Source organism: Dermacentor albipictus, chromosome 2 (genome assembly GCF_038994185.2).
Source record: "Dermacentor albipictus isolate Rhodes 1998 colony chromosome 2, USDA_Dalb.pri_finalv2, whole genome shotgun sequence".
Classification (NCBI taxonomy): domain Eukaryota; kingdom Metazoa; phylum Arthropoda; class Arachnida; order Ixodida; family Ixodidae; genus Dermacentor; species Dermacentor albipictus.
In genome coordinates this window covers 106,199,169-106,224,167 of record NC_091822.1, presented here as the reverse complement: position 1 = coordinate 106,224,167, position 24,999 = coordinate 106,199,169, and the positions used below count along the sequence as shown (strand labels likewise).

At 45.3% G+C, this 24,999-nt stretch overlaps 2 protein-coding genes across 3 annotated transcripts in view; both read left to right on the top strand.

Annotated features, from left to right (window-relative positions):
* The first annotated feature begins 1,712 nt into the window (after positions 1 to 1,712).
* Positions 1,713 to 14,492, top strand: LOC135914877 (uncharacterized). The gene is made up of 5 exons (XM_065447794.1): positions 1,713 to 1,826; positions 3,815 to 3,877; positions 10,574 to 10,633; positions 11,963 to 12,019; positions 14,226 to 14,492. Exons 1-5 carry the CDS (start codon positions 1,722 to 1,724, stop codon positions 14,322 to 14,324), a joined length of 384 nt encoding a protein of 127 aa, XP_065303866.1. The 5' UTR covers positions 1,713 to 1,721; the 3' UTR covers positions 14,325 to 14,492.
* A 2,488-nt stretch (positions 14,493 to 16,980) lies between these two features.
* LOC135914878 (uncharacterized) overlaps positions 16,981 to 24,999 on the top strand; it is a 40,474-nt gene continuing 32,455 nt past the window's right edge. The window contains exons 1-4 of one of the 2 annotated variants that reach the window (XM_065447797.2): positions 16,981 to 17,115; positions 17,748 to 17,865; positions 23,796 to 23,945; positions 24,648 to 24,875. In XM_065447797.2, the coding sequence (XP_065303869.1) occupies positions 17,108 to 17,115; positions 17,748 to 17,865; positions 23,796 to 23,945; positions 24,648 to 24,875 (504 nt within the window). In that variant the 5' untranslated portion in view covers positions 16,981 to 17,107. The remainder of the gene's footprint in view (positions 17,116 to 17,747; positions 17,866 to 23,795; positions 23,946 to 24,647; positions 24,876 to 24,999) is intronic. The other variant, XM_065447796.2, reaches the window with a different exon arrangement.

Below are 24,999 nucleotides of genomic sequence, written 5' to 3'. Positions count from 1 at the left end.
TTCCCGGCAACTGGAGCTTATGTAACCATGATGTTTATCGGGAAGCGCTGGCGGCGAACGCTATCTGCGAAGCCGAGCTTTCTGGTGGAAACGGGGTCTCTTGCGTGGGCCGATTACGGAGGTATAAAGCCACCGCAGCAAAAGACTTACATCATTTTCAGGTTTCTGTTGCTGTTTCGCACTTATTTTAGTCTGAAAGATTTTACTCAAGAGGCGTGCACTGTCAGTGTTCTGTTTCATAACATTTGTTTGCGGGCTGTTATTCTGAAAGTTCTGAGGAAAACGTTTTTCATGAATGTAATAAAAGGAAGCAGCAACTTTAGTTATATAATGGTGTGGCAATATAACCCGCATATACCACATGTCGTATAGCAAAGCGTGGCTTATAGATATAGGTAAATATATATGGCATTTTTCGCTCCCGGACAACCCCGCCAGCGCCGCCAACGCCGCCATTGAAACCGGATTTTCTGCGACACGGGGCCGTTAACGCTCTTGGGTTAAAATGTTCCCTCATCTGCAGAAGCATGAGCTTTGCTTTGTGTCGGACTACAATTGTCACAAGATTGATAGGCGTCTTGCCAAAGGAGGAATGAGAGTGGGAGGCATAGTTTAGTAAATATATTGTCACAACACAATGCAACTCCTTTTTAAGGTGCTGGACTACAATGGCGGGGTTCAGTGCATGGTTCAATACGACCGGAGTATTCCTTACAATGACTGGACTTCGTGCTGCAGCGCTCCCAAAGCGTTGTTCACCTCATCTTAGGAGACCTATTCAAGAAAATTTGAAAATAGGTTTGCCACCACAAGTGCCGGGTTGAACAGATGTTTTAGTGCGGATGTGGAAAGCTTATCAAACAGCGTGCCAGTGGAAATATCCCCCGCGTAGAAAATATGCAGAGCACGAATATTTTCTAACAAACCAACAGAATATCGATTTGATAACGGCAATGTTCTTGCCAACGACCGAAGGCAAATCAAAACAAGTAACAACGACCAAATGCGTCCGATCTCAATCGCAGCCATATTGCCAGCAGGATTTTCACTGCCGATCTGTTCGGAGAAGACATCTGATCTGGTGTCCAACGCTGTCAAATCTACCGTCGCAATTCTACTACACTTATACTGCACAACAATATCGTTTTAAATGTGCTGGCGCACCATTTCCCTAGCTATAGTTGCTAATTAGTTAACGAAATGCGTCTGTAATTGCAAATTATTCTAAGGCACATGGGCAACGTTTACATGCTGAAAAAACACGTCTCCAACATGCCTGCTTGCAGCACAGGTGTGGCTCATTAGCGTTCAGTAGGAAGTCTGATACCTATATTCACTATTTTACAGCGTGATACCGATTTTTTCCAGGTTTGGGGGCATGAACCAGTATATGAGATAAAAACAATGCTCAGGCGGAGTAATTGTCGGCTTAAAATTACCAGGCAAAATCTCCTTGAACAGACATGTTAACATCATGACCACACTTTCGGCCACCATGCATTCAATTGATAACACACATTCCACACCATCGCCACCGCCACCATCACACTGGCGCTTCAGTAACATAGTGAAGATGGCCTTACAATATTCATTGAACTGGTTTGTTTTTAATTTCGCAAGTGGCTTTAACATTGGTGCTTTAATCTCGCGCTGCGTAAGCTATATTATATAACTTTACGCTATATATAAATGAACAATGTGAGGCATGCTCTTGTGCAGCGATGTCGATGATGCTGAAGGTGCTGAGGCCGACGTCCAAAGTTCTGGTAGAGTGCGCGGCAGATGTCATCATCTCTTACAGGCTAAACGCCAGCTTTCTCACAAAGGTGAGTGCTTATCTCTAACCCTTGATTACCCACAGCCGCTTTCCTAATAGCCAAAGCGCCTTTCCTTTTGACAGCGACAGACATTCCGCAGTAATAAACGACCCACATGAGCAGATGTCCAAGAGGAGATAAGTGGCTGAGCTTATTGACGTTGTTCATTTAGAACAAAATAGAAATAAACGGTCACCTAGCACAGAGGAGCCTGAAAAACAAGACGTAGCGCAGTGTCGGTTTCAGGGTCAACGGTGAAGCGATAAGAATGTCAGTTTTATTGTCCAATCTGCTATTATCGCCTCCCTATGTGGGCCTTACTTCTGCTTCAGATAAACCTTATATTTTAGTTAATGTATCCGTAGGTATGTCCTTCGTTCATGTACACGGCATGGTAATTATATTGCTGGACTGCAAGTTTTACTTGCTGTTGAATTGACAGCACGACATTACTCGTGTCTTAAATAAAGATATTAATTCCCGTTTTCTCTGAGCTAAAAGTAAGGCCTACATATTTCACTTCGTTGCCACACGTATTCGCAAGCCCCTGTATATGCATTGAATTGTCCGCTAGTAGCACTATGTCATCAGCATGTATTAACTGAAAGGCCCACTGTTGCACCTCTGCCCACTACTGAAGGAAGATAAATCATGACGTGATTTACTGTTTACCTGTCGTTTTCTATATCCTCCCCATAAATTGTGAACAGCCCTGGAGAGAGAGAGCATCTTTGCTTCTTCCTCGGTAAATTTCCACTAGTTATGTGCAGTACCAGCCTTCCCATGCAAGTTTCACTCGGTTGTCCCTATACGGAGATAAGCAAATGAAACACGACACCAAGAGAGCGCAAATTCTGGTCTGGTATCCAACAGAAAAAATTCCACTTTTGTGTATTGCACACCGCGGTATACTTAAGAATGAGCGCTGTCTTTCTTACTTTCTTCTTTTCTTTTTTTTTTTACAGCGAAGTTGTATATGGCTAGTTTCCGGTGAATCGACGTCAGTAGATCAAAAATCGTGGCCCGATCCCGAACATATTGCACTACAGGGCCGACCCACGGTGGAGGTGAAGCAGGCTTTAGGCATACCGCCAATTTGCAAAATACGATATATATATATATATATATATATATATATATATATATATATATATATATATATATATATATATATATATATATATATATATATATATATATATAAAGATCAACAAGACGCCGAGCGCGTCATTTGAGCGGTGGGAGGTACAGCTCACTGGCGACACCCTAGCCGGCAACGACGCGCTCGTCCAGCAAGTTGAGCGAGCAGCCATGTCCAGAGGAGTCCTAGAACGAGGACACCATCCACTCGACCTGAATTGCAACGACCTCGATGGTTGAAATAAATGTTTCATATATATATATATATATATATATATATATATACACGCGCCATACGTCACTTCCCAAGAGTGCTTATGGCGGCGTTCTTTTATGTTCGCTATGGAAAACATCACTTTTTGGGACCGTGTTGTGAAGCATCCCCTTGTAGTTGAAATGCATAATTTTGCACAAAAATTGCTGTGTGCCCAGATTATCTGAAATTGAGATTTTTACGGTGTCGAAAATTTTGTTTTAGTAGGCCTTTGACACAGGCAACGCATTTCTCCACGTGAAACCAGTTCACTCTGATAGAATAACTTTTTAAAGTATGTTAAGATAGAGTTCCAAATGCCACCGGAAAGTAACCAAGTTCCAATACTGATTACTGATTTCTAAAAGATTTGTTTATAGCCAAAATACTCGGAAAAAAATATTGAAACTATTATGTTTTAGTAGATCACTTCATATACGTACAAGTCCGAAAGAAACCTTGAGCTAGGACCAAGACTGTCCAAAGTGTTTCATTTTTCTTTGTCGTGCGATGCCTTAAGCACTGTACCTTTTATTTAGCCTTCATGTACTAACTTTCGATTAAGCAAAATAGTTACTACCACTTGTATTTCTCTCCTGAACAGATAGTACAAGCCGTTTGCGAGTTTCACGACCAGTGCTACGATGGAATACTGGACATAAAAGATGTAAGAGTGCAAACTATTTTGCAAATTAGTATGTCGCCGGCGCAGTGGTCGCGTCAAGGCTCGTATAAGAAGATGCGCTGCCACACAAGACGCTGAAAGAGGCAAAAGACATCCATACGCGTCGGCGCAGCCCGAAACTGTCAACCATTTGCGTCCACTTTACTACCGTGAAAATATCTCTGGACCCTTTACAAATTTTATCGGATGAAGCACGCTACATTAAACGCCAATTTTTTTACTCCAAATATTAGTTGGTGTCGTTAATTTCAACAGCAGCAGGTGTGAGGATTGGGGGGTCAGTCCCATCGCTAGTAATCAGTTTTCAAGATTGGAGTCGGGCATGCATTAGAAGGTAGCTGGCCCATGCCGTCGTCCAACTTATCCACGCTGAGGACGTTGACGAAGGGAAGGACTGCTTCTCATCGAGAATGAGGAATATGGGTTTATTTACAGTAACTACATGGAGTTCATCAATCTAGCATGTCTGCGAGAGAAAGTACATCAGTCTAACATGACTGCTTGAGAAAGTGTTCTGAGCAGCCGCACAACAGCGGTTTATAAACACTCGGTCCTCCCTCAATCCCAAGGTGAGGGAAACGGTCGTCCAGTCATCGTAAACAAGTCGCCTCTCTGCAGGACGGCTTACGCACACACATTCACACACACACTTCTTTGCGCGAGGTTCGCGGTCCGGAGCTGACGTCATATGGACTTCGTAGAACTCAGGGCTTATGTCAGGAAAGGCGCCTTTTATTCCCCGAGCTGACCCCCGCAGCGCGCCGCCAGATGCCCATTGTGTTGCCTCTTGAACGGCGCGTGGGAAGGAGCCTCGAACTACGTTCCCGCGAGCACTCCCCCGCTCGCGGCAGACCAGGGCGGCGGTGGTGGGCTCAGTAACAATAGTTGTTCCACCGATCGCATTTAGTCACAACGGCGACGAGGCTAGAGCGTAACGGTGGCGTTCCAAGAAAAAGTTGCCGCCGCTTTCGCAACTGGCTGGCGAAACTTGCACTTCAGCTGGCCGTTCTTAACAAGGCACAACCGTTGCAGGGCAGTTAAGAGTCAGCAAAAATCGCACAAAGTATTCGAGATAGCCGAATGGACAACATAAGAATAAAATAAGCTTGCTGACGTTGTGTTGTAATATAACTAGGTAAAGTGGTGTTGTTCTGACAGTGCTTTTGATTTCTCAACAAAACTAGAGAGAGAGTGAGAATTTATTAAGGCATAGGCCTAGAAGCTACTTTTCTCGTCCTACTAATGTGCACAGGTGGAAAAGGAAAGAGAACAGAAAAGAGCGATGAAACATGATGATGAGAACAAGAAGGGATGCATGTATACAATGTCTAAGCGTACAGTTCCTTAATTAAAGTCTCAAGTCTAGTCCACTGCTCTTCAAATAGTCCAAAAGAGATCTTGTAGGTATCGATGAGCGAGCTAAGCCCATTAATCGGCTGTGCAATATCGCTATAATTATGGGGTTTTACGTGCCAAAACCACTTTCTGATTATGAGGCATGCCGTAGTGGAGGACTCCGGAAATTTCGACCACCTGGGGTTCTTTAATGTGCACCTAAATATAAGTACACGGGTGTCTTCGCCCCCATCGAAATGCGGCCGCCGTGGCTGGGATTCGATCCTGCGACCTCGTGCTCAACAGCAACTGAGTAACCACGGCGGAATATCGCATGAACGAAGCCAACAAAAAGACTACTTCGCGAGTATGGTATGTTCACGTCGACTGATGCGGAAGCAATTCTTGCTTCCGCATCAGCTAGCTCCTTGTTAGCCAAGACACAGTGTTAAGACACACGTTGGAATGTAGCTGAATGACAGTGCCTCTGCGCAAGTTCTAATACCTGCACGAGGTTTAAAGCTAGCACATAATGCTAGCCTCTTCTCGAGAAAGGATCAATTGTTTGAAGGGCCGATTTTGCACAAGAAATTGTCACCCATTTTGGCGTTGTCAGGCACGCCACAAAGCAGACAGCCTTTCGTATCGCAAGAAGTTCTGCAGTTGCTGAGGACGACTTTCAATCCAATTTGTAGCGGCAGCAGTTGGACAGCTGAGCGATCACAGCAGCCGCAGTCGAGGCTCATGAAGCCACGGATCCGTATTTGTCTATCTGCAGAGAACAATAGTGTAGCGCAAGTCAAATGTACCAACGCGATTTGCTTGAAGCAAGCTAAAGGGACGCGCGACTTCGTAGGAATCACAGGTATCTGAAGGTGTGTTATTGGTCAATGCAGTGTGCACTGTGGCACTTCATAGATTAGGGTAGCTGCGAAGCCTCAACAAATCATATGTATCTTAAGTAATGAGACATCTAGAGTAGGTGCATCCGGGCCGGTTTACTTAGAATGAAGAGAAGGGGTGGTGAACGTGTCGAGTCGGCAGCCAAAGGTGAAATCGCGGAGGCTCACAAGACATGTGTATTTCAATTGTACAGTTCTGTGATTTCTTTTTGCTGCACACCAAACCATACTAGCTTATTGTGGACGCCGAGGCCATGAGTCTTGCAAGGACAAGACGATTAATAACCAGCAGGTTCGCAAGTAGTCCGTAACTAGCGGACCATCATATAGCCGGCACGATTAGTGCGGATACAGCGCTCCATGCTCTCTTCGAAAGCCCTCTAGCTGGCGCTTTCCGTGGCAGTGTTAACTAGTTCTGTGGAACTACTTACATTCGATAGCCCTCCTGGCTTTCTGTGGCTTTCATGTCTCTTCCTCTTTCTTTTTCCTGACTTTCATTCAGCGCTTTCTCATGAAGGATAATTGGCGTGTTTTCTTGAAACCCCAGTAAATCCGTTGTCGAACTGTGGCTTCAAAACAAGAAATGAGAACTCACACGTACGGTAAGGTTTCTCTGGCCCCCAAGTGATCACGGTCTACTGCCAGAGGCAGTACCGCCAGAAAGGTATATAGTTGAGTTGAGAAAGATGTATATAATCATATTGACGTGTTCGTGTGTTTGTGAACGGGGTTTGTGTTTAACGGCGGTTCAATAGCCCCGAGACGCCAGGTTCGGCAAGCAGGGCGGAGAAAGAAAAAACTATTCAATAAAGTGGTTGGGCTTTCATTGGCACTAAGTCCAGAGCCTCGCTCACACATTTCGTCAAAGCCGACTCAAATGAAGACCGGCAGGTACTCTTGACCTAACGGTGTGGTGGCTTGAATGAGCCACCTGGAATTTTGCGGGCAGAGCCTCCTGGCAGCTTGGTGGAAGGGGTTCAGGTGGCGTACTGCAGTCTCAAAGTATGTGCAGCATGTTAGCATATCCTCCGCACTTTGCGCATTGTACTTGGGGTTCACTTGTAAGGCCCCATAGCACATGGAGACGAGCCGGTGTTGGTTAGCAGTTTGCCTACTCTTGCCGCATGACTGAACCCTGTCTTCGGTTTAATTTGGTGCTGAAATTCCGAAAAATATTTCTGTGCTTTTGGCAAATGCGTAAGAAGTGTCGCGTAAGTTGCAAAGTTGTCACGTTTCGGCAAGTATATCGCTGGGGAGCTGGTGAGCTTATTCATTCCCTTACATTTCCCCGTGGCCAGGCATTCAGATGATGTATGTTGGTGTCTGAAGGTATTGGGCGGCGCCCGTAGTAAGATTCTTCAGAATTTGCCCTGCTTGCAGTATCTTGTACGCGCGTTTGAAATGCGTAAATATAATTGCGTGGCTAACTCGTTTAGGCTTCTGTTCAATGGCTATAATAATTTTTGTGAGTCCGGCCCAGTGGGTTTCCATCGGTGGCATGGCGCTTTGCATAGGGAATGGTGCTGTTGCTGTCTACAACCACTTTTGATGAGGCCCTATCATTGGCGCTGGCACCGGTGTAAAGTGCGCTATGAATCCGTTTCATTCAATGTTTTTCTGGTAGTTTTGCACCCTTTGCCTAGACATGCGGCACGTTTCTGTGGGTTCAGGTGACTGGGAATTGGCATAGTGTTTAGAAGTGCTGCTGTTTTTCGTGGTCTGGTGTATAGTTCCAATGGCGGTGTTGCCATGAATACGAAATGCAGTGAGTCCAAGATTTTTCTGCCCAGGTGCGCTTATAAGAGTCTGATCTCGTGTTGCCTTCGGTGTACACTGACGAGCTCCTCTAATGCCGAGTTGGTGCCTTGTTTTGTGCGAACATACACGTGCTTGCGTTGATAGGCACCCCCGGGTAACTGATGCCCTTGCGCGTGAGTGCCCAGCTGATTTCTGGCATCGTTTCAGGTTGACGCAGGCAACGTGAAATCTGAGCCTGAACATCAGAACTGCGTTCTGAGACCTTTACATGTCCCTTAAATGACCCTTATAAGCCTTATACAACCTCATTTATGCATTGGGCAAGCGTTTCATTGTGAAGCATTTGTGTAGTTTGTTTAAGAAATGTTGAGTTTCGGTTGCTTCACCGTCAGGTTTAACACAAAGCCCTAGCACTCATGTCGCGCGGTTGGGAGACGTACCTTACTTCATTATGGATGGTTACATGGGTGGCTTCCTCATCTTTTGTGTGCAAGAAGTAATTGAGACTTTCCGAAGAGGACGGTATGCTCATGGAATGCGCTGCTGCGTGTATTGCGTCTATGTCCTGTTGTACCGCGTTCTGAATATGCCCTGGAGAGCTTCTACATCGAAGCTGTATGTGCCAAGGCGAAACGCTCACGGTCCGACCACGGAATCCCTCCAGCGGATGGTGCGGCGCGCCATTGGCTTCGCCGATAGGCACGTTGTGTCTCTCTCGCAGCAGCGCGCGCGCGGGGGAGTCTCTTCGGCTTCGCAATAAGACGGCCGCACTTCGTGCGTTATCCCGACGAGCAGCTGGCCTACGAACCAGCACCAGCGCCGAGAGCAGGAACAGGATAGGTTTCGTCGGCATAGCGCCAACGCCTCGGCAGAACATCGGGCCCGCGATGCGGAGCGCATGCGGCAATGTCCGGCCGATCCCGCGGCTCGAGCGGCCGAGTTAGTTCGCGAAGCGGAGCTAAAGCGGCAACGTATCGACGCCGCGGCCGAGCTAGTACGCCAACGGCGACGTCAGGCCGAGGAACCGGAGTTCAAAAATTTGTCACGCTCTTCAATTAATTGAAATGTGCGGCCCCCGTGTGTCACTTGATAACAATAGTGCATAACTTAGTCATAAACACTGTGATTAATGCATGGCGAAACGCAATGCGAAAAATAATTAAGAGAGACTTTGGTGAACACGCTGGATTAACACAATCAGCCGCTCATTGCACCCCTCCATGATGGTGATCATGCGAAGCCAAATGCGTGGCATTTGAAATAAGCACTGTGATGAACCCATGCCAGAGGTGTGCGTAGCCTCATTAAGAAACAAATACGTAATAATAATGGAGAAAGAGTTTAATGAACCATCGGAATTAACCCAACTATAAACGCCGAGGCCGCCCATTTCAGCTTCGCTCGTTTCCCATCTTCACGGGGTGCGTGGGCGTTCTTTTTTTTTTCTTAATTGACATGGTAAACGTCATCTGCGTCAATCATATACTTGACATTTGTGATTAGCTGCAGGGCTCTGGGCATGCGTCACATCGCTTGGTTCAATAACGTCAATGAAAGCACGGAGCTCTGTGGCATGCCCGCTATGCATGCTGATCATTGTAGGAGGTTCGCTGTCTAACTACGAATGTCAAGGGACGCCCTTGAAGGTAGTCGTACACACAGCGTTAGATTTTGTTCCCGCAAGCGTTGTGTGGATAGTATTTCCAGCTTGGCATCATGAGACACGCAAAGGCTTCCTCGACGATCAATGGCCAGGATGGCCTTTACATGTGCTCCGCTCTGATCTTTCGTCCTCGTGCAGTTGCGAGAAGAAAGTAGGTTAACCAAGGGACCCGTTTTTATTAGTCACATCACAAGAAGCCAACAAACACTGACACCAAGGACAACATAGGGGAAATTACTTGTGCCTAATAAATGAAATGAAGCAACGATAAATTGATGGAAATGAAGGTGGATGAAAAAACGACCGCAACCACTAACGGCGTCGCGGTAGCTCAGTTGGTAGAGCATCGCACGCGAAGTGCGAAGGTTGTGGGATCGTTCCCCACCTGCGGCAAGTTGTCGTTTTTTCATCCACTTTCATTCCCATTGATTTATCGTTTCTTTATTTCATTTATTAAGCACAAGTAATTTCCCCTATGTTGTCCTTCGCGTCAGTATTTGTTGGCTTCTTATGATAGTCCTCGTGCAGTCGTAGCAGCACATACTAAGTAGATAGATCGTTTCAATAGCCTAGCGAATTGTGTGATAGGTGGTGGACTTTTTCCAGGCACAGTCCGAGCCTGTTAAGGATTATATATTCTATATTGTTACCCAAAAAGGAGGTCAGAGACAATAGGTTCTGATTAACTACTGCGGGCACCTCGCGTGGAGTAGGTAAGAAGATGGTGAATGCTTCCTTTCATTCCTATAGTAGAGCTCCATCCTTGCACATATAATTCATCATCCCATATAATATCTACCCGATAGTAGCTCGAAGGTGCAACTATCGGGTAGATACCCATTATTCTTTCATGAAACTTTCTCCACCTTGCGAGTTTCTACCGAACTCGTTTGCCAACTTCTGTCATTGAGTTCAGCAAATTCTTGCTCTTAATTTGCTTATGTTGGCGATCTTGTCCGAGTAGCCATGCTAACAGTACCAGTAACTGAATCATCACTGTGACATCTTTTCAAAATGCAGAGAAAAACAAGAAGAGGTATTGCTGGTGAATGCATGCTGAGGAACTTCCTGCAGCACTATGTAAGTTTAGCGTACTTTTTTTCCTTGCGTGTAGGTTAGTGAAAAATTTCAATGTCATTTACCAGCCTCGTCTACTTGTTTCCAAACGAGAGTGCTTCATTTTTAGTCCTCCACTATATGCCAGCGCTCATTGGTTTTCCAAATAAAGCTAGGAAGGACTAATTTTATCACAAGAGATGTAGGATATCCGGATTAAAAATGACGGCATACAGCCTTTCTCTTCAAATTGGTCCCACCAATACGAGAAACTCGGATGGTGGCCATGAGAAGTGCGGAGCCTACGGTTGGAAAATGGAAACGCTTTGCTGCCCACTACAATGAGTATGTTTCCGACGTAGTACCAGTGTGCGGTCAGTGCAGCTTTATGAAGTTTCTAGCGAGCCGTGCACGCTGTAACAATAACCAGGTTGCGTTGCTTAGCGGCTAACCGACAGCTGTGTGGAATATAGGATTCCACCTGCATAAAAACCCTGTTATCGATCGATGTGGCGTCGATGGATGAATTTCAGCTGTCGCATCGCGCCGAAAAAACATCGAAGAAAAAAGAAATGCGCAATGCTGCTGTCACTTAACGATGCGGTTGCCCGGGCCTGTTTGTGAACTTGAGTTTATCTTACAGCAAAAAAAAAAAACGCGTCCTACTTAGGTCGGCGTTCCTCCAGGAGCAGATCGCTTTAGCGTAACCAGCCGTGCTTTCGTTACCCAAGTAGTCGAATTACGATGATCCTAAAATAAGGAGAGGGGGGGTGGCTGCGTTCATGGCGAACCTGGTGGCATCGTTTCAAACTACCCCCAAGTTTGTGAATATCCAACCACTGCCCAAACTTATTCGGGAGGACAAAAGCAACCCGGAGTACCAGATTGAAACAAGAGTTGGACAAGCTTCTGCTTACCACATTTTCAAACACTCTAGACAATAGAGCTGCAATTCTGGTATATGTCACCGTGTCACGACTGCACAAATGTCGTTACGACCTCGAAGAACTTTTCTCAACGGCTTAGAGAAACGTGGGACTGTTCTGCTCTACGATTTCGGCAATCCAGGAAGCAGTTTTGCTTTACCGAACAACTTTTGCTGACAGCGCCACAGTAACTAAAGTCATCTCTGTCCGGTATCGCCCAACAAAGCTTCTGAATTTCGAGACAGAGCTGCAAGATTAGGAAAGACAGGCAGGGAGACGACACCGCGCTTGTGTGCTCTTCTCTTGCTTAGCTGGCTCGCACTTCTGAAGCCGTGCATCACTGACTAGTCCAAGGTTGTGCACTACTCCATCACCTAAAAAATGTTAATTCTGTCACTAAAGGAAGAATTGCCTTCTTTTTTTACAGCCTGGATTTTATTCAGTAACAGACACTGAGGGAATATGGATCTTCAAGAAAATGATGGTAAGAAAGCTAACTTCTTTTTAAAATAGCCCACCTAATTTTAGACTCTCTTGTGTTTCTTCACGCACGTAAACAAGTACGCACACAAAAAATATATATATACGAGCCCTTCTAACCCAACAGCAAATAACAGCTTAATATACAATAACAATATCTCATGCGATTTTCCGCTCGATAAATCAAGGCTATATGCTTGCGGAAAAGATTGTATTCTAGCCGTCCAGGCTGGTTTTGTGTCATTGTCCAAGTGATTCTTGAGGTATGATAAGAGTTATCATCTACACTGCACCGAAATTATCTTAAATACATTGATTCTCTGAAGCACAGTAGCATGCCAAGGCCATTACGCATGAACAGGATAGTTGTTAAATTTCCTAATTATTAGTTCGTTTTGATTAATGCTTAAAGCCTTCATAGTTGGCTGGGTGGCACGAAAAAGGGGGAGAACATTGTGTTATTTCCGACTACAGGAGGACGTTTATTGCTTATGCAAATCAAAGTTCGCAAACGTTTATGCCCTCGTCACCCCAATGGGAACATCCAGCCACTGCAGCATCAAGCAATCACACCCACGATGAGGCCCTTGAAGTAGGTGTGCAACTACGACAAGTGGTCACAATACGCTATCGGGCTCATTATTTGAATAAAGCCCTCCCAAAGTGTGTAATATTACGCCTCATGCTATCAGAAAGCAACTTTCTTGCTTCACCTTTGTATTGCACGAAAACAGAAACATGGCCGGACTTCTTGCACAAATTAGCGGCCTAAAAAGTCTTCTGGGTGTTCTGCGGGTGTTAACTTTCTTTTTATGGCAGCATACGTCGTGAGCATAGGTTTATTGGACAGCCAGCAAAACCGTTTAGACCAGTAATTCACGGGGTAAAAACACTTCTTTTAAATACGTAGTGTGCGCCCCCATTCCCATATTATCTTAAAGTTGTTTCAACGACTTTAACACGTGTCTGTCTTTCACTTTACGTCCTTGTCGCAATCTAAGATTGGGAGCTATACAGCACTGTTATGAAGGTCGCAATAGCATATTTTGGCGCTGAGGAAGCTCCACAGGCAGGCAAGACATTCCGATGTTTGACAGAGCGATAAGCTCATTAACTTTCTCTTTAGTAAAGGACTATAACGTGTGGGAGACATGTTAAAATCCGTCAGTTTTCTAGAATGCAAAAGGTTTTGGATCATCATCAGGTGTAGTGTTATTGGTCAGCGTCAGGACAATCTATCGGCATCAGGCATAGCGATAGCCTTTACACCTTGAATGTGTTTTATTACTTTTCGTTTTGGTTAGTGTATGCAGGACGGCTCTGGAACTCGGACGCAATATGTACAGAAGTGCGTTCAATACCAATACAGTGGTCAGGTGCTTTAAGACAACATACCTTTAGTATGATTTGACCTATAAACGGTCCACTGCTGATCTTGCTTCTCACTCCGTAATCAACCAGGTCACCGAGAAGGTAGTCCCACGCCAAGCGATTGTCGGGAATTTTTAAAATACAAAACGAAAGTTTTCTTGTCCTACAGCTTAGCATAAAGCTATCTAGATAGTGAGAGATTAATTGTATTTTACAATGTGCTCCTCATCGCAGCTGTCTTAGCTGGTAAGGCATTGTCATGCGACACCATGGAGTTGGGACGCAGCTGCAGGCAGCGCACAGCAATAATACGGCTTGAAATAATAAACCATTGGGATATTCTTATGTCCTCAAATACCCGGCTGAGGTCACCCATGTGGGGCATAATAGCGCTAATAGTACTTGCGCTATGAAACGTCTGCTTATCAGAAAGTCGGCTCTGAAGTGCTAAAGCTTATGGCGAGATTAACCAGAGAAAGGAAAATTTCTGGCTCACGATATGACAACTGGTGAGTCGCTAAGACAGGTTAGGGGACTACGTGTTGCCACACGACAATTCGTATGGGGAGGTCAGTACAAATCGTCATTATTCCAACCATCGTGTATCCGCGCGGCCGTCCGCGTGAGCAAGCTATCCCCGTCTTGAACCTGTTGGCAGAGGCCCACTCGCCCATCACGATATCTCACCTTTCCTGTCGAATGGCCGAGCCAGGAAAGGCGAAGGTTCCCTCAAGTCACACGTTCCTTTTGATGTTGCTGAGATACGGCAAGCGACTTGATATGAACATTTATTTATTATTTTTACGTTTGTGCGTAAAAACGTTTTTGGTCGTTCGCAGGCATGCTTCTGCAGCGACAAGGATCTGGAATTCGAAGACGCTGGCGTGACCAACGCTGTCATGCATTGGATTTATGAAGTTTTGAGGAGTGACGCATGAACATCGTTTAGGGCTTCCAGCGGATAACCAGTTTCACAGACTCCGGCGTCTCCATCTTCAAGTCAGCGTGAAAATAGACAACGTCCTTCGTATGTTGACATTGAGACCCGGAGCGGGAAGAGGTTTTGTCACGGTTGGTAGGTAATAAACGCCTTTTTACAGGTTTTACCTATTTTTGTCTGCTCTCAAAATTTGTTGGCTAAGGTCAAAACATTTGTGCATTTTTCGTTATTTCTACCTATTATTCGTCAAATACGTAATCTTGCATGCAAGGTCTTCATGTAATGACGCCTGAGCGCTCGCAGCATCCGCACCACCGACAGAAGCCTCCCCCGAGCGCCAACTTATCTTGTCACTAGCTTTGAAATCTGCTACTATTCAAAAGTTGCATGCGTTTGAAGGCCTCGCACTGTATAAGCGATGGTACTTCCTGCTTGGCGACATCTTGTATTCGTACGCGGGTGCGTGGATAGGTTAACTTCCTGACAAAATGACGTGTCGCCGCTTGCTGCAACCGCCAAGCTATCGGCGACGAAAAAACACGCAGGTCACGCCCAGTTCCCGAATGCATGCAATAAAAAAAAACCGACGTTTGTTCCAAGCCGTACATGTTAGCTCCGTGACGTAATGGAGGCATAACGTGACGTAAAGGAGGATAATGGAAGCATGGGAGCGAAGGACGATGATTGCAGGATAACCATGTCATAATAACGAATTGGCTTGGCAGAACCACGAAGGAGGTATGTCGAGGATGAGTTGATGGCGCCACTGAAGTGATGACAATGATAACACGACAGCGTGACGTAGACGGCGACTGTGAGGCGATGATGGCGTGATGACGCCCGCATGATCATAGTCGGATGACAAAGCTAAATTGGCGATGCGACGACCACGACGGCATTATGATCCCGAATACAAACGTAGTGACCAAGCTATTTGAACCATTTGGTCGGTTTAGAAAGCGTGACGACGACAGCATGACGAGAGTCAGATCACGAAGCTGAAATGACAACGATGAACGACCACGACGGTATATCGATTAGGAACGCATACCTAGCAGCCCAGTCTGGTAAACGCTAATGGTTTGGCGTAAGACAGACAGACAGACAGACAGACAGACAGACAGACAGACAGACAGACAGACAGACAGACAGACAGACAGACAGACAGACAGAGACAGACAGACAGACAGACAGACAGACAGACAGACAGACAGACAGAGACAGACAGACAGACAGACAGACAGACAGATAGATAGATAGATAGATAGATAGATAGATAGATAGATAGATAGATAGATAGATAGATAGATAGATAGATAGATAGATAGATAGATAGATAGATAGATAGATAGATAGATAGATAGATAGATAGATAGATAGATAGATAGATAGATAGATAGATAGATAGATAGATAGATAGATAGATAGATAGATAGATAGATAGATAGATAGATAGATAGATAGATAGATAGATAGATAGATAGATAGATAGATAGATAGATAGATAGATAGATAGATAGATAGATAGATAGATAGATAGATAGATAGATTCAAGACGTCTGAATTTTAAAAAGAATGCTATTCGCAATACAATGCACATACAAACGCGATGCACACCCAATGCACCGTACACGGGTGTTTCTGCGTTTCGTACCCCATCGAAATGCGGTTGCTGCAGCGACCACCAAATAACCAAATAACCAAAATAACTTCAGGTAAGGATGGCCAATTGCAGGCTGGGTGCGCACTGTCAATACAACTTTTTACGAAAGCTAACTTAACAATCGTGAAAAGTTACTAATAACGTGACCCTTAACCTTACCGCAAGGTACTTGCGTAAGTGCGTTATCAGCGTCAGCTTAGAAAGGGCAATGAGAACGTTACTAAGTTACTAAAAAATATAATGTGTTATCATTAACGACGTTAGTGTCTTTGCTAACTTAGAGCGTCAAGGAAGTCCTTGTCGTAAGAATGGTCGAAGAACGTTGTTTAAAAGCATTGCCTGCTTCAATCAAAGGCTTGCACTGCTTGCGTTGACACGCAGGCAAGTACGTATCGCACCCACAATTAGCAGACTGCGCTATGCACTCTTCTGTGTTCGGTTTCTTTGCCACCACTCTCTCCATATGCCAGGCTATATCATTAGTAAGCACCACAAAGGCTCAGAAGTGGGTCACGTAATTGTCCAAGAAATTGGAAAATAGGACAGCCGCCTTGATAGCTTAACTGCTAAAGCACCTCACGCGTAGTGCTGAAGATGTGTTTTTGGCAATTGCCTGCATAAATTTGGCTTTTCGTTCATATTCATTCTAAATTTTCTATATTTCAATTAAACACACCTAACACTTATTTACGCTACGCTTTCTTTACCATCGTTATCTCTTTCCTGCGTATGGTTCTAAGAGGGGAAAAAATCGAATTCCTCGGATGGGTTTTTTTTTTTTTTGCTCATTCCACGCTATTCCTACACCGACCTTAGTCCTTATCCACGGTCTGAATATGCTTAAAACCATCATTTAAAATTATTATTCTCTTTTTAAATGCGTAACGTCTCTGAGTGAGTTTCAGTGCGCGCTTTTTGAATGAGAAACGTTTTCTCCTTTCAACGCTTTCCCGTAGGTAAAGGTAAAAGAAACTTAAGGTACGTACTGCTCGCGCCTTCATCGAGAAGAGCAAGAAGAGGACGAGGAAAGAAGCTGCTCGTGGTCTTCGGCTGTTCGAATCTCGCACGGACGACGCCCTTTTTTGCGAACCTTGCTGCGCAAGGACTCCCTCGTCGAGATGAGGATGTAAGTGAAGTTCCTTCGCACGCGCTCAGCGAATGCGATGCACTTCTAGAGTGCTCCTGTATGTCAGAGTAGAAGCGTATGCTTTCTGAACAGAGTCGTCGTCGTTGCGCTGACCTAATGGAAAGGTCCAAAAAACGGTGGTAACACATCCCCTGTGGATACCCTCCCGCCGCTATCACTGCGCGGTCTTCCGAAAGAACGACAAGTGGGACAGCGACATGCTCGCCTTGCAAGGAAAAAAGAAAGATGAGGCGTGTGCGTGGCATTAAGCCACCGGGGTTGCCCAAGCAGCCTATAGGGAGAAAATGATGGTGGTGCACGTAACGCTTCGGAAAGCACCCGAACAAGTGCGCATCGATTAAAAGATACCCACGTCGTGTTGTAATGAGAGCAAGGTTTAATTTGTGCTTGGGCGAGGAATGAAGATTACGCTGCGTGTACGCACCATCAAAGAGCTCTTTACACCCAAATCACAAATATTTTCGTGTAATTTGCTCCAATGGCCGGCCACCTGCGCTAATGTCGTACGTTATGAGTGGCTGACCTGTACTCCCGATAACAGTTTTAGCAAAGGAATTTTTTTATATATATATGGTCATGCTTTCTTTTCGTGCCGGTGTTTCACATCGCAGAGAAGGGGCCTCGCGGATTGTGCAAAAGCGGACCTACGTGTCTCCTGGCGAGATCAAAGCCGTCATCGGTGCCGCGGCGCCCTTATACCTGACGCCGCTTCTCGCCTTCGGTGGCGTGGTGAGCACACGCCTTTTATTGAATCCGCGCGCGCTGCCTATTCATCACTCTGCAGGGTTGTCGATGACCAGAGATCTTTAGAGGTATACTATAGCAAAACAATTAGGTCAGTTTAGTGCTCTATTAATAAAGTATTATTTCAATAGTATATTTTGGTTAATTTCATGATAACAGATGTATTACAACGATATACGATGAAGTTCAATGTCAATTTTTTTTTAGTTTCGCTACCGAGCTATAGTACCGGTTATGTAAGTGTGACGTCAGGAATTTCAATATATTTGTTTCGTGTGTGGGTCTCGTTGGGCTCAGTACATGTTCTTGAAAAATTGCAAAGTTCAATTGTTCTCTCGTTCAGAATACTGTACAGTTGATTGCTACCGATAACTTATCTAGGCGGTGCCGGCGCTGTCAGAATCTATGACGTCACGATCAGCAGGTGCGGGAGCTTCAGGACAGCTAGCGCTGCCACCCGCCTGTCGTTTTCACGCTTTATTGACTTACCAAGGCTCTTCTCGTGGTAATAATGGCGCTTTTAGTGTTGCGTAATTGTAATTTGCTAGTATAGGTGAAATCATCTTTAGAGGGCAGCTCTTAGGTGCCTCTTCCCGGCGAGCTCACTTGTAACTGAGCGAACGAGCACGGCCGAAGATTAGGGCGAACGCGGCGCGCAGCGGGGGATGAAAAAACTTTCTACGGCACGTTTCTATGGCACCACCGCATTCACTAAAGGCGCTTTTATACCGCGTCGAACCATCGAACTCCCGGCTGAGTGGTAGCGTCTACGTCTCACACTCCGAAGACCCTGGTTCGATTCCCACCCAGCCCATCTTGCAAGTGGTGTTTTATTTATGAAGTGCCTCCCAGGATTTATCACTCACGGCCAACGCCGCCGACACCGACGATACCGGATTTTCTGCGACATGAGCTCCCTAACGCTGTCGCGTTAAAATTGTGCCGATCTCACGCTTTGTGAGAATCGATTTAAGCGGAGCGTTCTGTGCTGGTTGCTTTGATCGGTGTAATTAGCGGTGATGTTCGAGGCGAAAGTTTAATTTCTGAAACGTTTAGGCTAACACGAGTGTGTTCAGTTGATGTTAAACGTTCACCACTGCTGTTTGCCTGCGTAGTACACGGAACACACAGGGAGGGGTGTTTGCTTGAGGCGTTCTTGTGCACCGTATTTCATAACCTCTGAGATGGTTTAGCGTTATCATTGCCTCACATGGCAGTACGCGTCGTGGCAGAAGCATTCAACTCGAATTACATTATACGGCTGTACCTGCTAAAACTACAATCGGATTATGAGGCACGTCGTACTGGTGGACTCCGGAATAATTTTGACACAGTGATGCTCTTTCACGCGTCCCAAAGCCTAATTGCACGTGCATTTTTTATTTCGCCCCCATCAAAATGCGGCTGCTGCGATGGGGATCAAATGCGCGACCTGTAGCAATGCCAAAGCCACAAAGGTACCGCGGCGGACACAGAAGTGTTGATGTGACGGTCGACCACTTCTTTAGTGCTGCATGGACCCTGCGGTGAGCTTTAATTAATGCGGCTGCGCTTCCGCACGCCCTGCGTAATTGTCCGCTTGACATATTTGCATGGTGTTTATTTTTCAGAAAAAGCAGGAGCGTACGATACCGTACCTTTAACTTATCCAGCTTCCCCGCAACCACTATCGTATAGTAGTGGGGTTTCCTTGCCTTCTCACGTCTCCTCCCCTTGTATCAGAACTCTCTCCTCCTCCATCCTCTCTGCAGTTCAATCTACATCTCCTCTGGACTCGTACGTTCGTAGAAAAGGAATCGCCGCAGTTTTTGCAATGATTTTTAGCTCGACGCAGTGGGGTCCATTCGACGCAACGGGGTCCAAACGGGTTTCGCACGTCGCCGTTCCTCTCTGACTTGCTCCTGTCATGTATACACGCGCTCTGAACCGCCCACCAATGCGCTGTAACAGGCAGCATCAGCCGCAGCAGCAGCAGCAGTGGGAAAGTGAAAGGAAGTGTCAAAGAAAGCTTCGCTCTGAAAAGTGGCGAGAGCCAAGAGCCGCGAAGAGAAAAGTCGAGAGGAGAGTGCAACGGAACCATGAGGCGGAACCCGGAGGAGGGTATGGCGAAAGGGCGGGGAGGAAAGCGAAGTAGAGCGTGACACTTTCGAACACTTGCTTAATAATATTTTTTTTGCAAAAGCTGTAAACCATGCAACCTGGGCGTGGCGTTGCCCGCATATTTGCAAAATTTGGTTGTAGTTGTAATTAGGCCAGGGCAGCAATCAAAGTATTACGCCGCTTGTAAAACACAGTAATAACGCTTTGGACCGCTTATACGTACATGCGCAATCTATTGTGCAAGCCACAGTTAGTTCACCAATTTGGAACTTTGCCCTACACATTACAGATACCATGCCCCTAATTCTGCCTTAATTCTTGCCAAATATAAACGAGACGCCTTGTTTAGTTCACTGATAACACCGGAGCAAGAAACTACGAACCTTGCATGACATAGGACAATCAATGAAAAACGAGGGTTCAGCACTGATTTAAAACACTTCCATGACATAGGACAATCGAAGAAAAACGAGGGTTCAGCAGTGATTGAAACACTTCCATTTAAAGCAAGAACATGAAGTGAAGTGAAGTTTATTTTTTATTTCCTACAAAAGAGGAAGCCGGCGCTAAAGGCTGGAATGCCTGATGAAGACCTCGACTCCCCTGTACAGTCTGACATCAGAGTACACACACATAATAGAAAGTATAACAATATGAATGCAGCAAACCATTACACTTAAAATTTTCTCTGCTTTCACTGAATTATGTGTTTCTATCCCGTGCAGCTCTTTTAGGAGAATAGGAAACATTTCGAATAACGGCAGCATGACACTCGGAAACGCTTGAATAAGTGATTTCCTACAAAGCCTCTTGCGTACCTACACAGGTTATCGCTTGTCACTCAGAGCATGCTTCCTATTTCAACAAAATTCAAACACCATGCTTGACATAGTTTACCGAGGAAATCGGAGGAAATCAACTAAATGGCTTGTGTAAGGTATCGAAATTGGGAGAAAGCGAGTACTGAACAATAATTTTTAGAGCCACGTAAGTAATCTACAAAGATAAAACTTGCGGTAGACGTCACCAGAAAATCAGCCCCAATTTCCTCAAAATATGAGCTTTGTGCTGCTCTTTCTCAGGTCAGGGAACATGTGCTAGTGTAACGCTTATGTAGAAACAACCTAAAAATGATATGGATAAACTTCAAAAAGTGACACATGCGACACATGCCGATAAAAAAAAACAAGTCAGTGTTGTAACGGTAATAAAATGGCTTCGCACACTCTACAAGGTCGTTTTCATCAACACATAGAGGATAAGTCGTGATTCCACTACTAAGTTCAGCAGTCACACTTCTTAGATGTTTTAGTTGTTTTCTGGTGAGTTAAGAGACAGAGCCTTACATTATACAGACTATTTCTTGAGATACAATAGTTACGTTGTTTAATATTCCAAATGTTTCGTCATAATAAAGGGTACGCATTCGTTGGGCGCGGCTGATTATAATACTAACTGGACCCCTGCCCTCGCGCTTAGGTTAAGAGGAAGCTTTAGCACGGGCGCAGCTCCGATGCCACCTATTCAAGTGGATGTAAAACGCATCAATGCTTTTCTAAAATAGTCTCGGGACCGATTTTAATGAAATTTCTTGCATTTGAGAAGTAAAGTTCAATTCTAGTGACTGTTCAAAGCGGAATTTTGACTTAGGGCCTGCATTTTCTCAAAAAAATTTTCAGGTCTTACTCAGCTTGAAAAAGAAATACAAGTACGAAGTTTGCGAATCCGTACCTCAGCATCAAGAACAGACATCGCAGTCCTGTAAACTGCATCCATTAGCACATCCAAAGTGGACGAATTTGATATGTCAATTTATGTCTTATATGAATTCGTTACATTATTTACAAGTGTTTTCCGAAAGTTCTACAAACATATGAGTGGCTTTAGATGTACTATTAGGTGCAATTTACAGAATCGCGATGAGTTGATTTGTAAACTTGATATTATTGATTTGGGAGAACTTGCAAGTTTGCCAGTTTTTATTACGAAACTGACGACATAAATCGAAAATTCGCAACAAGCAGGCAATAGACTCCCTTCCTCTTTGAAACGCAACAAATATCATCAAATATGGTGCGGTGGTTACCGAGAAAAATGGCTTCTCCTTTCAGATGTAATAAATCTCATCAAATATGATTCAGTGGTTAGCGAGAAAAATGTCTTCTCCTTTCCATTGTATTTCGGCAGGAGTCCGCGAGCTTTCTCTTATATTTAGCAACGCGATTTTGTGTTTTCGAATATGTTTGGGCGGCCCATAAAAACAGGACATCATGGAAACGGCGCCAGCTGAAGTTTGTTATGGCGCGAACTACTCTGTGCCAGCCGTTTCGGCAAAGCGGGCGTATATGGCACAATCCGCGCGTCGTACCTCACAGCGCGCCGCGCAGCGAGGCACTAAAGACGGTCTCCGCTGCTCTGGCAGGGAATACGTAATGAACAGTGAAAGGGGAATATTCGAACCCTCTAATACGAATCGAATATTATGCACTAATTATTCGTATTCGCACTGGAAAATAGCACATAGTAATAAACACTGGCACCAAGGACAACATGGGGGAAATCACTTGTGCTTAATCAATGAAATAAAGAAATGATAAATTAATGGAAATGAAATGATGTTCCACATCCGCCGCCAAGGTCTGGGAGTGGTGGCGCTTGCTAACACTCTTGGGGTTCTACTAGGAAACATAAATACCCAAGAAAGCGGATGTGGAAACGGCGCAGCCGTAGCTCAATTGGCAGAGCATCGCACGCGAAATGCGAAGGTTGTGGGATCGTTCCCCACCTGCGGCAAGTTGTTTCTTCATCCACTTTCATTTCCAATAATTTATCCTTTCTTTAAAAAAATTATGGGGTTTTACGTGCCAAAACCACTTACTGATTATGAGGCACGCCGTAGTGGAGGACTCCGGAAATTTCGGCCACCTGGGGTTCTTTGACGTGCACCTAAATCTAAGTACACGGGTGTTTTCGCATTTCGCCCCCATCGAAATGCGGCCGCCGTGGCCGGGATTCTATCCCGCGACCTCGTGCTCGGCAGCCTAACACCATAGCCACTGAGCAACCGCGGCGGGTAATTTATCCTTTCTTTATTTCCTTTATTAAGCACAAGTAATTTCCCCTATGTTGGTGTCAGTGTTGGTTGGCTTCTTATAATACGACTAATGAAAATCGGGCCCCTCGGTTAACCCCGTTTCTTCTCGTTCTCTAAGCAATGTGCTCTTTAAGATGAATTTTGAAACGTGTGTCCCGATTTTGCGCCAGAGTTTCTCAACGTGGCTAATTGAACCGCAGCATTTTCTGATATCTCTGAGGTGCGCCAGCCATTTAAAGAAAAGAAGGGGTCCGTTCGTTCAACTGGAGTGTTGATCGTCAATAAGTCAGAAAACGTGGTTCGAAGTTTCGAGTCTCACACGTGGTACGACCAGTTAGTTTTTGGCGCATTGCACAAAACTCCTGAGATGAAATGTAGTGCAACGCGAAATATCGTAGCACGACACCATCATACATGGGACAACATAGGACAAACACACTGGGCGCGCATTCGTCTCGGGTGTTTCTCATTTTTTAGCACCGCCTTTTGGTTGTTTGCGTCCGCAAATACTGCGACGTGTTGCGCTAAGGCTCACGATAACGTTTCGCTGATAATCAGTAACTTCCTCATTATCGTTGAATATAATTAATTGAAGATGTCGAAATAACACGCTCAAATTATGAAGTAACCAAAATAACTTTCGGTGTCAGTCCTATACGGAGTTTCCATTTCTAGAAATTACGCATGTCTCCCTGGTCTCACTCTGACGCCGTACGCTCAGATATCCCACTGCATGTACGTGCTGCTGCTGATGGTGATGTTGACTATCCTGGAGACGCTGCCGCTGACCGTGATCAGTCTCGTCCCCTCGGTAGCCGCAGCGTTCATCGGCCTGGCCGACGAGTCAATTCCTGAGGAGATCGATCAGCAGGTCAGTGCCGAATGCTCGGGGAATTTGCATCGGGCGCTATTGTTAAACCGTGATGCACAGAAGGTCTAGCACTTGGAAGTGTGATAGTTATCAAACGAAATCGCTATTTCATCTCATTTGACCGTTTCCATCTCTTAAGACCAATAAACACTACATGTAAGCACTGCACCTTCAAATTCCAGTCACCGGTAAATCTGCAACTGTATCCTTGCTAGCTCGACATGCTAACATATTTTACTAGCCATAGACAACGCAGCCACACCCATGCGCACATGTGAACATGAATCTGGAAAATTATGGGGGAAAACAGCGATTATCAAGAATGGCCCGAGTGTTGCAGTGCTCACAAAATTGATCTCGGTGGGAGCACAAACGTTCTTCACAGCTTCACAAGGAGCTCAGAAATCAACTTCAGAATGGTCATTACATGTGTCGGCCACCTCACAAAGCTGAAGAACGTCTTATTTTGTATTAAACGTAAACGTCCTTCAATTTTCGCGCACAAAAAGCTTCTCTGCCTGAAAGACAGCATGGATGCGCCTGAAACATATTTGTGACGTACTGACATCGTGTGCGCATCTACAGGAATGCACTTTCCGTTTGTAGCCTTTTTTTTTTACTTTTGTACTTGAACGTCTCACTGCGATCCCACGGATAAACAGAGGCAGTTTCAATTTTTTTTTTCGCTTCACGCCACAACAGATGGATAATGTGAGCATGGTGGGCCTGCTGCTGCTGTACGTCGCCGTGGACCTGACGCCTCTGTGGACGCGCCTCTCGCTATGGGTGCTCAGTTGGCGAGGCGCGCCTGTCAAGCCCCTGTTTGCGGGACTCATGGCGGTCGCCTTCGCTGCCTCGTTGTTCCTGCCGGGCGCGTTCGTCACGCTCGTGCTGGCCGCCTTCATCAACCGTATCATGCACAACATAGAGGTCACTATACAAACAGTCTCGGCACTACGCAGAACATATACTAAATTGCGCCAAACGCGAACACTATCGCTTGTAGTGGCATCTTGTAGCGCTGCGCATCGTGATTGTACTTGACAGATATCTT